Source organism: Neomonachus schauinslandi, chromosome 7 (genome assembly GCF_002201575.2).
Source record: "Neomonachus schauinslandi chromosome 7, ASM220157v2, whole genome shotgun sequence".
NCBI classification, from domain to species: Eukaryota; Metazoa; Chordata; class Mammalia; order Carnivora; family Phocidae; genus Neomonachus; species Neomonachus schauinslandi.
Genome location: NC_058409.1, coordinates 124,078,988 through 124,092,017, shown reverse-complemented (window position 1 = coordinate 124,092,017; position 13,030 = coordinate 124,078,988). Strand labels below are relative to the sequence as shown.

The following is a 13,030-nucleotide window of genomic DNA, read 5'->3' as shown; positions in this document are numbered from 1 at the left end:
TTGAAATATAGCGCTTTGTTGAAATGGAACTCATTCCTTTCAGTTTACCCACTTGAAGTGTACGTTTGAATAGTTTTGATATGTTCAGGTTGTGGGGCCATCGTGATGATAGATTTAGATTTCCTCTCCCCAAAGGAAACCCCGTATTTGTTATAAGTTATTTTTAATACGCAGAGAAGTCTAACATTCATAATAAAGCTATACAGGCTAATATCAAGGTTTTTTGATTCAGGCTAGAATTATAGCAGATAGAGGTTAGCTCCTTCTTAGCTTTGATTGAGAGTTACATTATTTTTAAAGGGAAATGGATTAATAAGCTTGTTTTTTGGACATGGCCTTTCAGTGAGATGGCAACAAGGACATGCATCTCTGCACTGTTGTGTCCTCACTGTTTGACTTGATGTCACATGATGACTGGTGACCAGCAATGGAAGCCGTGTTTCAGTGACTTATGTCTTTTTTTTTTTTTTTAAGATTTTATTTATTTTAGAGAGAGAGAGCACACGAGCAGGGGGAGGGGCAGAGGGAGAGAATCTTCAAGCAGACTCCCTGCTGAGCATGGAGCCCAATATGGGGCTTGATCTCACGACCCTGAGATCATGAGCTGACCTGAAATCAAGAGTTGGATGCGTAACTGAGCCACCTAGGCGCCCCCAGTGACGACTTCTGGATCCGGCAGGCACATATTAGTAAACTAATATTCCTGCTCAGTGGGTAGATGTGCTTTACTCTTGAAATGGGAGTCCTTACAACTTTTCCCATATATGTGTAACCCTTCCCCCTCTTTCTGTATGATCCAGTTTAGGCTGGTGCACAGCTAATTCACCTTCACTGCAGCTCTTTTGAACTAAGTCGTCTTAAGTGGCTTGTCCAAGGACTGCTGTCCGTGTAGCCTAGATTTACTGATAGATGTCACTTGTCCTCAAGATAGGCTGTAGCCCAATCTGGGCTTTGGAAGTTTAGATTTGGGAATTGGAGCTGTGAGATTCCAGCAGACCCAAAGAAGGCAAGTCCCTGATTTACCTGTGGGTCATCTTGGGGAAGAGAAGATGCTGGAGCACACAGAACCCAGCATCATGTCAGGGGCAGCTTGCTCCCCATTCGGCATGACTTCCAGGTGTTAGATCCTTCTGTGAATATCAGGAAAACAGTGACCTACTACTAATTTTAATTACCTCCCAGCTGTAGTTCTTGTTTCTAAAATTACTACTCTGTAGGTTTCCAGAACCTCTTTACCCTTGACCCCTGTCTCTGTCATCTGGGAGTTGTACCCATGGACCACCCAGCTATCACACACCCAGACCCATGACTCCAGGAAGACCTTCATTTCACAGCTAATATCTGCCCCTGGGAATTTTTGGAATTAAGTGCTTTATCTACTTAATCTTCTTCAAATAAGAGGTTGCATGTTCTCACCGCCATAATTAAAAAAAAAAAAAAGACAAAACCAAAGACAAGCACACAAGAAGAAGCACAACACCCACAAAACCCCCCATGATCGCGAATAAACTTCTTACCCACCATTGCCTAAGCCGTTGTGTTCTACAACGGAAGGGATGCTGTGGGTGGTTCCCTCTTCGTGGGCTACACGGTTGGTGGACTATGAAAGCCTTGGCTTCTCTTTTCTCCCTTTCCTGTTACATGGATTGGGCTGCTTTCCTTGGTTGTTGGCACTTCACCCGAAGGTGGAAGGAATTGAATTCAAAGGCTGGCTGTCATTTTCATGGAGAACCGGGAACCAGTGGCAGTTTGGGATTATCTGATTATCATTATTTCTACTTGGATTCATCAAAAGGTGGTTTGCTTTGACATGAAAAAGGGCTCTTGAATAGTCCAGCACGACTTTGACAGTTGGATTCCCCGCCTCATCTACCTCACTTCAAGATTCTCAAGCCTCAGTGTGCGAAAGATCCAGCCACGGAGACGCTCCTCTTTCCTGTGGAAACAACGGATATGGGCTAGGATTTTGCATTTAGCAAACTGTCCCCAGGTCCTTCTGATTCAGATTTATAACTAGCAGCCAATGATGAGAAGCTGTCCAGGAGTTTGCACTTCACTGTTCAGGTACCAGCCCAGCCTGTGGTTAAATACTTGACAATTAACAAGGTCTAGTTATAGCATGTGTGGTTTCCAAGGTAACACGGTCACTCCTGCCCAGGCTGGGAAGATTGAAAAGGACCCCAGTGAGGCTGCAGTAATGGTGTGGCCTCTAGATTAATGTCATCGAAGTGCTGTGTTTTTGCGCCGTTTATCCCAAGCCCTGTTTAATGACAACAGCAAAAATGAAAGTAAACGTTAGAATAGAAGCCAGAAAGTCGCTGGATTACTTCTGGAGCCAGGGATGAGGACATGAGGAGGGATGAGGATAGCCATTTAGTTGCTTATATTTTTCCCCCTTTATCGTTTAGTCCAGAATAAGGTGGTGGAGGAACAGGGGATGACCTTGAAAGGCTTTTGAAAACTACTGGCCAGCTATGGTAAACATTGGAGTGCTATTCCTTAGTGTTCAAATGGATCGTACTGTTAAAGTTCATCTGTTCTCACTTTATCAGGTGAGGATCGAAGTGACATTTATTGAGTGCTTATTGTGTGCTGGGAACTTGCACCTAGACTTTCTTGCCCTTTTGACCCAAATGCAAAGGTTCCACACTCTGTGATTTTCCAGTTTTTAAGGGTGGAAAAGTTAGAGTGTGTATCATATTTTAGCACAGGATTCTGCTTTTTGGTTTTAGTTTTGAACCTGTAAGGCAATGGGAAAAGCAGTCAACTGAGGGCAGGTTTTCTAACCTCTTTGAGTGAGGTTCCACTGCACCTCTGGAACATGAGGGACTTAGCCTGGATCAACAGTCTTAAACTTTGAAGGGTGACAACCCCTTGCAGAATGGTGAGAACTAGGAACTATCTTCCCTGAAAAAAAGTACATATGTATTTTTTTTTTAAATTACACTCACTCTCCAGGGGACCAGAGACCTCCTCAGGGAGGTGATTTCTTAAGACTTTGCCAGCTTCAGCTCGGAATTGCTGGGTCCCATGAGGACCTTGGAGGTGGGGGAAGGGACCTTTTTTCATTGTTTAGAATGGCTTCCTGCGGATGAGGTATTTGAAGAGGGAGGTTTTTGTTGTTCCTGGCATTTTTTACTAACTGCCCTGTGCATGCATTTAGGAGGAAAAAAAAAAAGGAACCATGCTGAGAAAAATAAATAGGGAATGAATGGCATCTGGAATATGAACTGTTTTCCTTATCATTCTTTACTTTTGTGGCCCTTCAAAAGGAGGCAGATGGTATAATTATAACATGAATAGCATGTATAGGAATCCATGCCCCATACAGATACTCTCTTTTGCACCATGAAACTTGTTCTACTTTTAACATTTGGGAAGTTGGGATAAAATGTAAAGTTTTGGTTAACATGAGAGTGTCAGACGGTTCTAGGGACTATATCATGAGTGGAAATAACATGTTCTTTACCACTTCTTAGCTTCTAATTCCGAACACCTTCCTAACTCAACCCCAATGGCCCATGGCCAAAGAGTTGTAATCTCATCAGGAGGAAATATCTGTAGCGTTTATTTGGAAACCTAAATATTTAATTTTTTGTTTTCCATTCTCTGCTTAGGTGTTGAAAAATCTCTAGAGCTTTGGAAAGCTGAATGGACTAAACATGAAGAGCTTGAAAGCCAAGTTCAGGAAGAGTGACGTAAGTACGCCGTGACTCACCGTCTGTCCGCTCCACTCTCCCTCTCCTGGGGCAGCAGGACAGCTCTCCCCTCCCACCGTGATAAGGCACTGGGTTAATCAACTACAGGAACCAGAAGCACTCTGAGCCTCAGCTCTGGGTGGCTTTTGTGAATGGCATGCTCTAGGTTCTTTGCTGTTCGTGTGAATAGCTTTTGAAAATGACTTCTTTAGTCCTGGGTCTGTGCCTTGTAGAGAAAGAAAGCGTCAAATCAAACATCTTAAAAGAATCGGTAAAAACCTAAGCATTTCTTAAGTCCCCTGAATCTGATTCAGAATGTCATTTTTGGAGGAAGCTAGTCTCATGAGAGTAGTTAAGGAATTACGTATTAGCTTGGGTCATCTTTGGCTTTAGGAAACTTTTTGTTTTTTAACTCTCTGTTAAGGCTTTTGTGGTAAAACAGTATCTCTTGCTGCCTGCACCTTGACTCCCCCTGAATTCCTGGGGTTCTTACTCATTTGTTATCCATCATACAAGATTTTGGATTGGAGGAACCAGTTATGATGTCGGAATTATGAAACAAAGTCTACCAGCGAGAAACTGGAGAAAAATAGCATAGCAGGATTATCCACGTGGTATCTTAAAACAGGGTCACCTCCTAAACCCTGCTGGGACTCTAGTCGTGTACTAGCTGCACTCCAGATGTTTTGGGCAGAATTGTTGAATAGGAGAAATTCATGGCAGGGTATCCGATGGAAGCCCAGATATGTCAGCCTTCATCCAGAGCTTGCTTGGCTCTCTAACATGAGGTAATTAAAGGTGAACCTGGATTTTATTGTTTTGTCATGAATTAAATGACAGGTTGACACACCTCGTTTTTAAAATAAGTGGTGGCTGGGCGCCTGGGTGGCTCAGTTGGTTAAGCGACTGCCTTCGGCTCAGGTCATGATCCTGGAGTCCCGGGATCGAGTCCCGCATTGGGCTCCCTGCTCAGCAGGGAGTCTGCTTCTCCCTCTGACCTTCCTCCCTCTCATGCTCTCTGTCTCTCATTCTCTCTCTCTCAAATAAATAAAATCTTAAAAAAAAAAAAAAATAAGTGCAGGCTGCGTCTTTGCCGTATGGCGCACACCTCCTTTTGGCTGAAGCTTATCTTTTGAGGCTGCATCATGACATGTAACGTACTGCCCTGATAAGGCCCAGACTAGTCGAGATGCTTGTGGGGTGGTTGCAAATTTTTGTCTCGCTTAGAGGTTAGAGCTAGAAAGGGATATTAGGAAAAAGCTGGGTTTTCACCTTCTCATTCTTGAGGTAAGTTAAGTGGAACTCAGAAAATGTGAAGTGACTTGGCCAGCCCATCCAGTTTGCCTTTGGCCACTGAGAGCCCTGGTCATCTGACTTCCTTAGCCCCTTGTCCCAGCTGCTCCCCTGAGAAACCCCCTGCAGCCTCCCCATCTGCTGGCCCTATGAGACCCAAGCCGGCAGATCGCCTGTGCCTTTCAGTGAAGAACGAAAAGTCAAGTGGATGGAGAGCGGATATGGGTTTGTACGCCACGTGACCAGGTTAACAAATGTCTTTTCCATTCAAAGGGAATTTGGGTAGCTTCCATTTATTCAAGCTGAGATTATTTTAGCAAAATTTAATCAGTCTAGAGTTCCGGGATATATGAACAGGGGCAGGGGGGAAATGATAGACACATAAACTTTTGGTTTAAAAAATTAAAAACTGGCAGCAGGAGGGAGGGTGTGGCTGGAATCTAGGTTTTTAAATAAAAATGGAACTATTTCCATGATTTAAAAAAACCCAATAACACTATTAAAAGCTGCTGGGATTTGGCAGCGGGAAGACTGTGCTTTCGGAAGTTGGTGCTAAGAGTAGAAATGTTAGAGGAGCAGCTTGGGTGCCTGGAGCAAAGGATATTGTTATCACAGGGCCAGACAGTATCAAATGTCTTTTGATATTTGATCAAAATATCAAATTTTGGGTCTGTTTCAGTTTGTTCGTCAGCCATGTGATAATAACTAACCATGAGGAAGGATTTACTCTACATCAGGTACTATGTAAAGCTCATCATGTGAAATTCATTGAATGTTACCAGAAAACTTACGTGGTAGGTATTACCATTAGACCCATTTTACAGATGGAGAAACGGAGACCTAGGGAGGTATGGTAACTTGTCTGGGTTCTCAGAGCTCTACTTTGTACCATCCGTTTTTCTGCCGTGACAGCCCAATTCCAGAGCACAGGTCTCCTAAAAGAAAATTTGGTTGGAGATTTGACTCTGGAAACCATTGAATCCAGGCAGGAGCTTGGAAGAGTGACTTTGGATCTAGGTTGGTGACCTTGGACAAGTCTCTGACCTTCCTGACCCTCCGTTTCCTCACCTGAGAAGTGAAGAAAATCATATGAACCTTACAAAGTTGTCATGGAGGTTAAACGTGCTGATGTATGTAAAACACAGCTTACTGGGCGCCTGGGTGGCTCAGTCGTTAAGCGTCTGCCTTTGGCTCGGGTCATTATCCCAGGGTTCTGGGATCGAGCCCCAGATCATTGGGCTCCCTGCTAGGCAGGAAGCCTGCTTCTCCCTTTCCCATTCCCCCTGCTTGTGTTCCCTCTCTCGCTCTCTCTCTCTGTCAAATAAATAAAATCTTATAAAAATAAAACACACAGCTTAGGGCCTGGCATTCAGGAGATGCTTGGTAAATATTGATTCCTTTCTCTTAATCCAAAACCCCTGATAAAAAATAGGGTTTGAAAAGTGTCTGTGGTCTGGAAGGCAAAATAATCTGGTAACGGTTGCTGCCTCTGAGGGAAGCTGGGGTGGGTGGAGGAGGTAGGCTTGCTTTTCAATGTGTGTCTTTTGGTTTGAATTTTTTGGTAATGTAAGTTTAGATACATATCACTTATTATGTGAAAAACAAGTTTTAAAAGGTTTATATTTAGTTAAATGAGCTGAACTGGCATCTTCTTTACCTGCAGTGAGTGGTCTCTCTCAAATAACGATCCTAAACCATCAGCCATCAAATTTTCCTGCTTGTCTTTGTGTGAGGCTGAAGGGAGCAGAGGGAAGAAAGGATTCTTTGTATTTCTGGGAGGTAGGAAAGAAGGGAGACAGCAGATCATGTTCATGCTTTCATAAAGAGAAGGCAGGTGACCCACTGGTATGATCGCATTTCAGCCGGCCTGTTCCTGGGAGGTCTGCAGCCAGATCAGTTTGAGGCCATTGAGAGCAAAACCCAGGAGTGAGAAAGGACAAGAGTGACCCAAAGGAGGCCCACGGGGACAGCCTTCAGGTCACTATGCTACTCCAGGATCATCATGCGGATAGAGATTTAATCCAAGTGTCCTTCCTGGACCACTTGACTCAGATGGCTACCAAGTCAAGAGCAGGTTTATGTGAGTATAACAGGGGGATGCAGCCCAATTCTCTGGGCTGCGGTTAGATACTGTCATTGTCCAGTTGCTTTAATCCCCATGCATACTTGGGAGCCTATAATAACCCACAGAGGCCAGAGAGAATTATGGAGCTAAACACTTGCTCTTCAGTGAATGATGTTTTTCATTTGACATGTATCACTTTATTTTGGGCATCCTTAAAGTTGGGTTAGATACTAGAGAGCATAGAGAAGAAATGTGAGGTATGATTCTTGTCTTGAAAAAGCTCACAAACCAAGATGGGAGGAGAAAAATTACATGCAGGAAATAACCAAGGCAAAATACAAACCATATATAATACAGAGAGTAAAGGGGGCCTTCCATAATGATGATACAACCAGTTGTTAAATTGTAGGGTCTGGATGATTAAAGCTATCAGTTTTCAGAGGGGTTGAGTCAATGGAAATGGGGGAAATTGGGGGAGCTTTACATAGGTGGAGCTTCTTCCTGGGCCTGGAGGATTTGGAACACTGGTTGGGAGCGCAGGGGAGGGTAATGCTGGGGAGCCAGCCACAGAGAACAGTGGGGAAGCTCCATTTCAAAAACTTGCCCTTGACATGCAAAACAGTCATACTTCAAGAGCCCAGGAGAGAGCCCATGGCATGGCTGAGTCTTTTAATAAAAACACTATAAATTTTCACTCTCGTTTTTAAAAATGGATATGCTTGACTTTTATGCTTATAAAATGAGCACAGTTTTAAATCCTCATTATTTATATCTTTTATGACTAGAGTTTGAAAGTGGCTTCTTTACCTCTTTAAATTTTGCAGCAACCAATACGTGGTTCCACATGGAAAAACAAGCTGTCATCATGAGAAATGAGGCCAAGAAGGTTGGGATTTCCCTTTGTTAATAAAATGCTCAGGCTTCTGGAATTTCTTTGTAAATGCCAATTTTTAGTGCCTTGAGTGAAATGGGTGGAGGCTGAGGGATGGGAAATGGGGTTGAAAGATCTTTGTAACAAATCTTGAGAAATGCCTCTCCAACATGATTGAGGCCTTCAAAGTTTATATTGTGGGTGTGTGTTTAATTTTATGAAAGATTTGTTCCCAATTATGTTTTTCACTGTAATAGGGAAGCAGCAGACATTCCATTAAAAAAAAAAAAAAAAAAAAAAGACAGCCAGTTCAAAATGGCTGGCTCCATGAGATATTAAATTGGTAATATTTTTTTTTAGGTAGCAGCTACTAAGGATTGCAGCTTTCAGCCAAAGAAATGCACACATACCGTGAATCTTGAGGAACCAGACACATCCTGCTCAGACAGGAGTTTGAATTTGTTGCCCATTGAGAGAACTGTTCCTATGAAGGTCGATAATCCACATTTCTGCCAAGGTTCCCCCCCCCCGCCCCCGCCAAGGAGTTTTTGGTCATTTATAAGGTGTTACGGATGCCTGAGTCTCCCTCCCCCACCACACACACACAAAATGGGAATATTTAAGATCCAAGTCTCTCTGTTGACAGAAGAACCTTGGCCAAATCTGTTGTAAAGCTAAGCCTCTTTTTTTAGTAGACATAATGTCAAAATACATCGGAGATGACCTTTTTGGGTGGAGGTATGAGACTCTGGTAAACTTCTGGAAGAGAAATTTGGTCAAGTTTGTGTCCTACTACATATTTTCCAGGTCTTATCAGTCCTGAGTGGGGAATCCACCTGCTGCCCCATTTCACCTTGTGCCTAGGATTGCCATAAACACACACCCAGTGGCTTGAACAACTGAAACTTATCGCCTCCCAGTTCTGGAGGCTACAAGTTTGAGCTCAGGGTGTCAGTGGGGCTGGTTCCTGGGAGGGCTGTGAAGGCAAATCTGTTCCAAGCCTCTCCTGGCTTCTCGTGGTTTTCTGGCAATGACTGGCTTATAGATGCATCACCTGACCTCCACCCTCCTCTTCACATGGCGCTCGCTCTGTATGCGTGTCTCAGTGTCCAGATTTCCCCTTTTTATAAGGACGTGGTTCTGTTGGATTAGGGCCCATCCAAATGACCTCAGTTTAACTTGATTCCCTACCTCTGTAAAGACCCCATCTCCAGATCGGGCCCTATTCTGAGGTGCCTCAGATTTCAGCTTATCAGTTCTGGTGGGGAGTTAGGGAAGTGGGGGGCAATGGAACACAATTCAACCCAGAGCATACCTCCTTGCTTTTCCATCTAAGAGAAGTTTCTCCGAAGTTTTGCTGCCCCACCCCGCCTCTCCCAGCATGCATGCTCATGACTTCAGTGCCACAGTTTCTTGTGGACTATTTTCAGTGTCTAATAGAGGGAGGCCAGACTATCCCATTTTTTTAAATCTGCCTAACACAGAATATGAATTGCAAGAGTAAACATGTATGGATCGCTGACCTCCTACAGCAGAAATGAGAAGAGCTCTCCTTTATTGAATGCTTGCTACATGCCAGTCACTGTGCCAAGCCCTTCACCTGCTCTTTATCGGGTAATGCTTACCAAACTTTTTCCAGTAAAGACCATTGTTGTTATAACATTTTACAGAGGAAGAAATTAAGGCGAAGGGAAGTTAAGTAGCTTGCCCGAAGTCACACATTAGATGAATGGCAAAGAGCTCTGAACCCCGGTTTTTCTTGCCGCCCATGCTAGGGCTGTCGACCGCTGCACACACTTGCTGACCTGGGGCATTCTCCTTCCTAAATTCCAAAGCTTGAACCTGCATGAGATAAATTCTGCTCTGTTGCGCTAAGCACAAAGACCCAGGCAGTGACTTTGCATCCTACGAACGCTGTCTACAGTGGCCGAGCTCACCAACATTAGCAGCATTCCCGCGGCAGGGGAGGATCTGGGAAAATCTTGGGTTGCTTGTTTCCTGGGAGGCAAATACACTTCGGCCTTGACTTTTAAAGCAAGAGAGAACAGATGCTACTTCTGCTCTTCTACTGGAGCTGATAAAAATGTCTATATCTCAAAACAAAACAGGTCGATTTCTAAATAGAGCCTCATTGCTGGCTACCTGGCTGACAGCTTCCTTCTAGCTCCTCCAGACTATTAACTCCAGGAAATCTTGGTTAAACCTGATCCATCCCAGATGCAGCTGGAGACGATTATGAAACTCAGAACCTGGCTCCTAAACTTGGGGAAATCTGAGAGTCTACATAAGCAGGGAATCATGTAGGTTATTACTTCTTATCACTGTATTCTGAATTAATTACCTGATCATTTGGAACTCTTGCTGACCTCGATGTTTGTGTGACAAATTCTCGTATGGAACCTCTCCTTGGAAGTGAACTAGGAATTGCTTCTGGATTCATCCTGTGGTGCTTTTCAGTTGAGTTTCCACCCAAAGATCTTTGCTGTGTACAGGTGGTTATCGCCTCCCAGTTCTGGAGGCTACAAGTTTGAGCTCAGGGTGTCAGTAAGGCTGGTTCCTGGGAGGGCTGTGAAGGCAAATCTGTTCCAAGCCTCTCCTGGCTTCTCGTGGTTTTCTGGCAATGACTGGCTTATAGATGCATCACCTGACCTCCACCCTCCTCTTCACATGGCGCTCGCTCTGTATGCGTGTCTCAGTGTCCAGATTATAAGTGCCGACTTATACGGCACTCGGTGTCTGCATTAGCTACAGGCCCAACATATCTGTAAAGATGAGGCCACTACCCTTGACTCTCCTTTTGTTTGAGTCCCTGCCTCCTTTTAAACAAGGAAAGTCCGCATATTGTGATCCACTTGATTGCCCAATTCTTAGGGTGGTTTTTATTGTGTTAATGAAAAATGTTTTAACTTTTTGGGAAGTAATGTCCGAAAGGAATTGATTTTTATTTTCTTGGGAGGCCAAATGATCTGATGGTCTCCACCTCCTGCTTTTTCCCCTGGGCTGTCCCATAGGCTGGGGAGCGAAGGGATTTATAATGTGGGACAAGAACAAGAAAAAATCTGAGGAACTACATGTTCTCCTTGGATGGATTTATTCTGAGATATATTTTCCAATGCCGACAGTGTTGCTATGGCAGCTTTTCAAACTGGGGCTACTCTTCTGGTGGGTTTTTCATAGGAGTCAGTGTGAATTCGTGGAGCTCTCCATTCTTTGAAGGGTTGTTTCATAACTGAAGCTGCAGGGTCCTTCTGTGAGGTCCAGTGGACATTTACGAGGATATGGGATAAGCTGTTTTAACAAAATGCCCTGAAATCAAATGGGATAGAAGTTGTTTTCTTAAAGTTTCAAGGATTGCAGGGTCAGCAGGATAACTGTGCTCCATAGATTCATCCAGGGACCCAGATCTTTCTATGATGTCCTTTTCCTACTCTCCAGAGCGACACTGTACGTTGCAGTAGTCAGTGTGTGGCTCGTGACCATTTGAGAGGTGGCTAGTCCAAACTGAGATATGCTGTGACTATAAAATACACACCAGACTTCAAAGGCTTAGCACCAGAAGAAGAATGTAAAATATATCCTTAATTTTTTTCTTAATTCTACAACCAAAGTGCTAATATTCTGGACATATTGGATTAACTAAACATATTAACATTCATTTCACTTCCTTTTTATTTTTTAAATATGGCTCCCAGAAACTTGAAAAGTCTTGCATTAATAATTCTTCTGGACAGCGCTGGTCTACGGTGTGCTGTTCATGTTGCGTATTTTTCTGGCTCCTTAAGACTTGAACAGCGTGAGAGTAGAGCGCAAGCATTTTCCTTTTTAAAGGCTGTGACCCTGAAGGGGGCACAAATCCTTGCCCTCACATGGAGCCGACTGGAGCTTAGTCACATGTCCCTGCCTAGCTGCAAGGGAGACAGGGAACCTTTCCTCTAGCCGGCAACCACAAAACCAGCTAAGTCCAGAGAGGTGAGTGGAAGGGACACTGGAGAAGATGAACTCAGTGATATGGTTGAGTTGCCTCCCCCCAACCAAAAAAAAAAAAAAAGATATATCAAAGTCCTACCCTCCAGTACTTCAGAATGTGACCTTTTTGGAAATAGGATCTTTACAGAGGTAATCAAATTATTTTTTAAAAAATGAGGTCATTAGGGTAGGCTGTAATCCAGTATGACTGGCGTCCTTATAAAAAGCAGAAATTTGGACACAGAGACAGACATGTATAGAGGGAAAACGGGGAAGGACACCGAGAGCACACCATGTGAATATGGAGGCAGGGAGGCGGATGATGCATCTAAAAGACAAGGAATGCTGGAGATTGGCAGCAAACCACCTCAAGTGAGGAGAGAGCATGAACAGCCCTCAGAAGGAACCAGTCCTGCTGACACCTTGATGTCTGGCCTCCAGAACACAAGACAATACATTGCTGCTGTCTCAGCCATCCAGTCTGGGGTACTCTTGTGGCAGCCCTAGAAAACAAATCTACTCGGCCACAGGCAGTTTCCACGGTGAACCTCGTTTGGGAGTTGGATGAGAAAGGTGTGCCAAATGTTCTTCATTTTGATTCTTTTTACCCCAGAAGGGAATAGTGCTTGCTACTTGCCAATTCCCCATTGTCCTGTCGGTGCAAGACTATTGCAACATGTGGTTTCAGTGAAATTAAATGCCTTTTCCGTGTTAGAAATGAAAACTTCCCTGAGCGTTACCAGCTGGTGACGTTAGGTTATCAATCAGACTTTTTCTTTTGAGTCAAATAATATGTCCAGTGATCTGCCTTGATAAGATACGGGATTAACGGGGGCCTGGTTAAGTATACTATTTTGCAGCCTGCATTTTGGGATTGCTTATACAGATAGGAACTGTCAAGACCTGATCCACACCTTCATAGGACAGTTTGGGAATGATGTCAGCCTACAATTACCCGTCATAAGCTCTGTTTTAGGTTACACTGAGTGCATACATTCAGTCAGCATGCAGTTTATGAAACGGAAAGCTGAAGATTCTTATATCGATCAATTTCCTCTTCCCGTATATGCCACTTTGAGTCTCAAACTGTGGGGCTTAGAGTTCTGAGCAGAACTTGAGGTTTGTTCCCAAAGAACT

General features: G+C 43.9%; 1 protein-coding gene across 1 annotated transcript in view; it reads left to right on the top strand.

The window, feature by feature from the left end:
* RAI14 (retinoic acid induced 14) overlaps positions 1 to 13,030 on the top strand; it is a 138,227-nt gene that overhangs the window by 19,405 nt on the left and 105,792 nt on the right. Inside the window, 1 exon segment of the mRNA XM_021700474.1 lies at positions 3,618 to 3,698. Within this exon segment, the coding sequence (XP_021556149.1) occupies positions 3,663 to 3,698 (36 nt within the window). The 5' untranslated portion in view covers positions 3,618 to 3,662.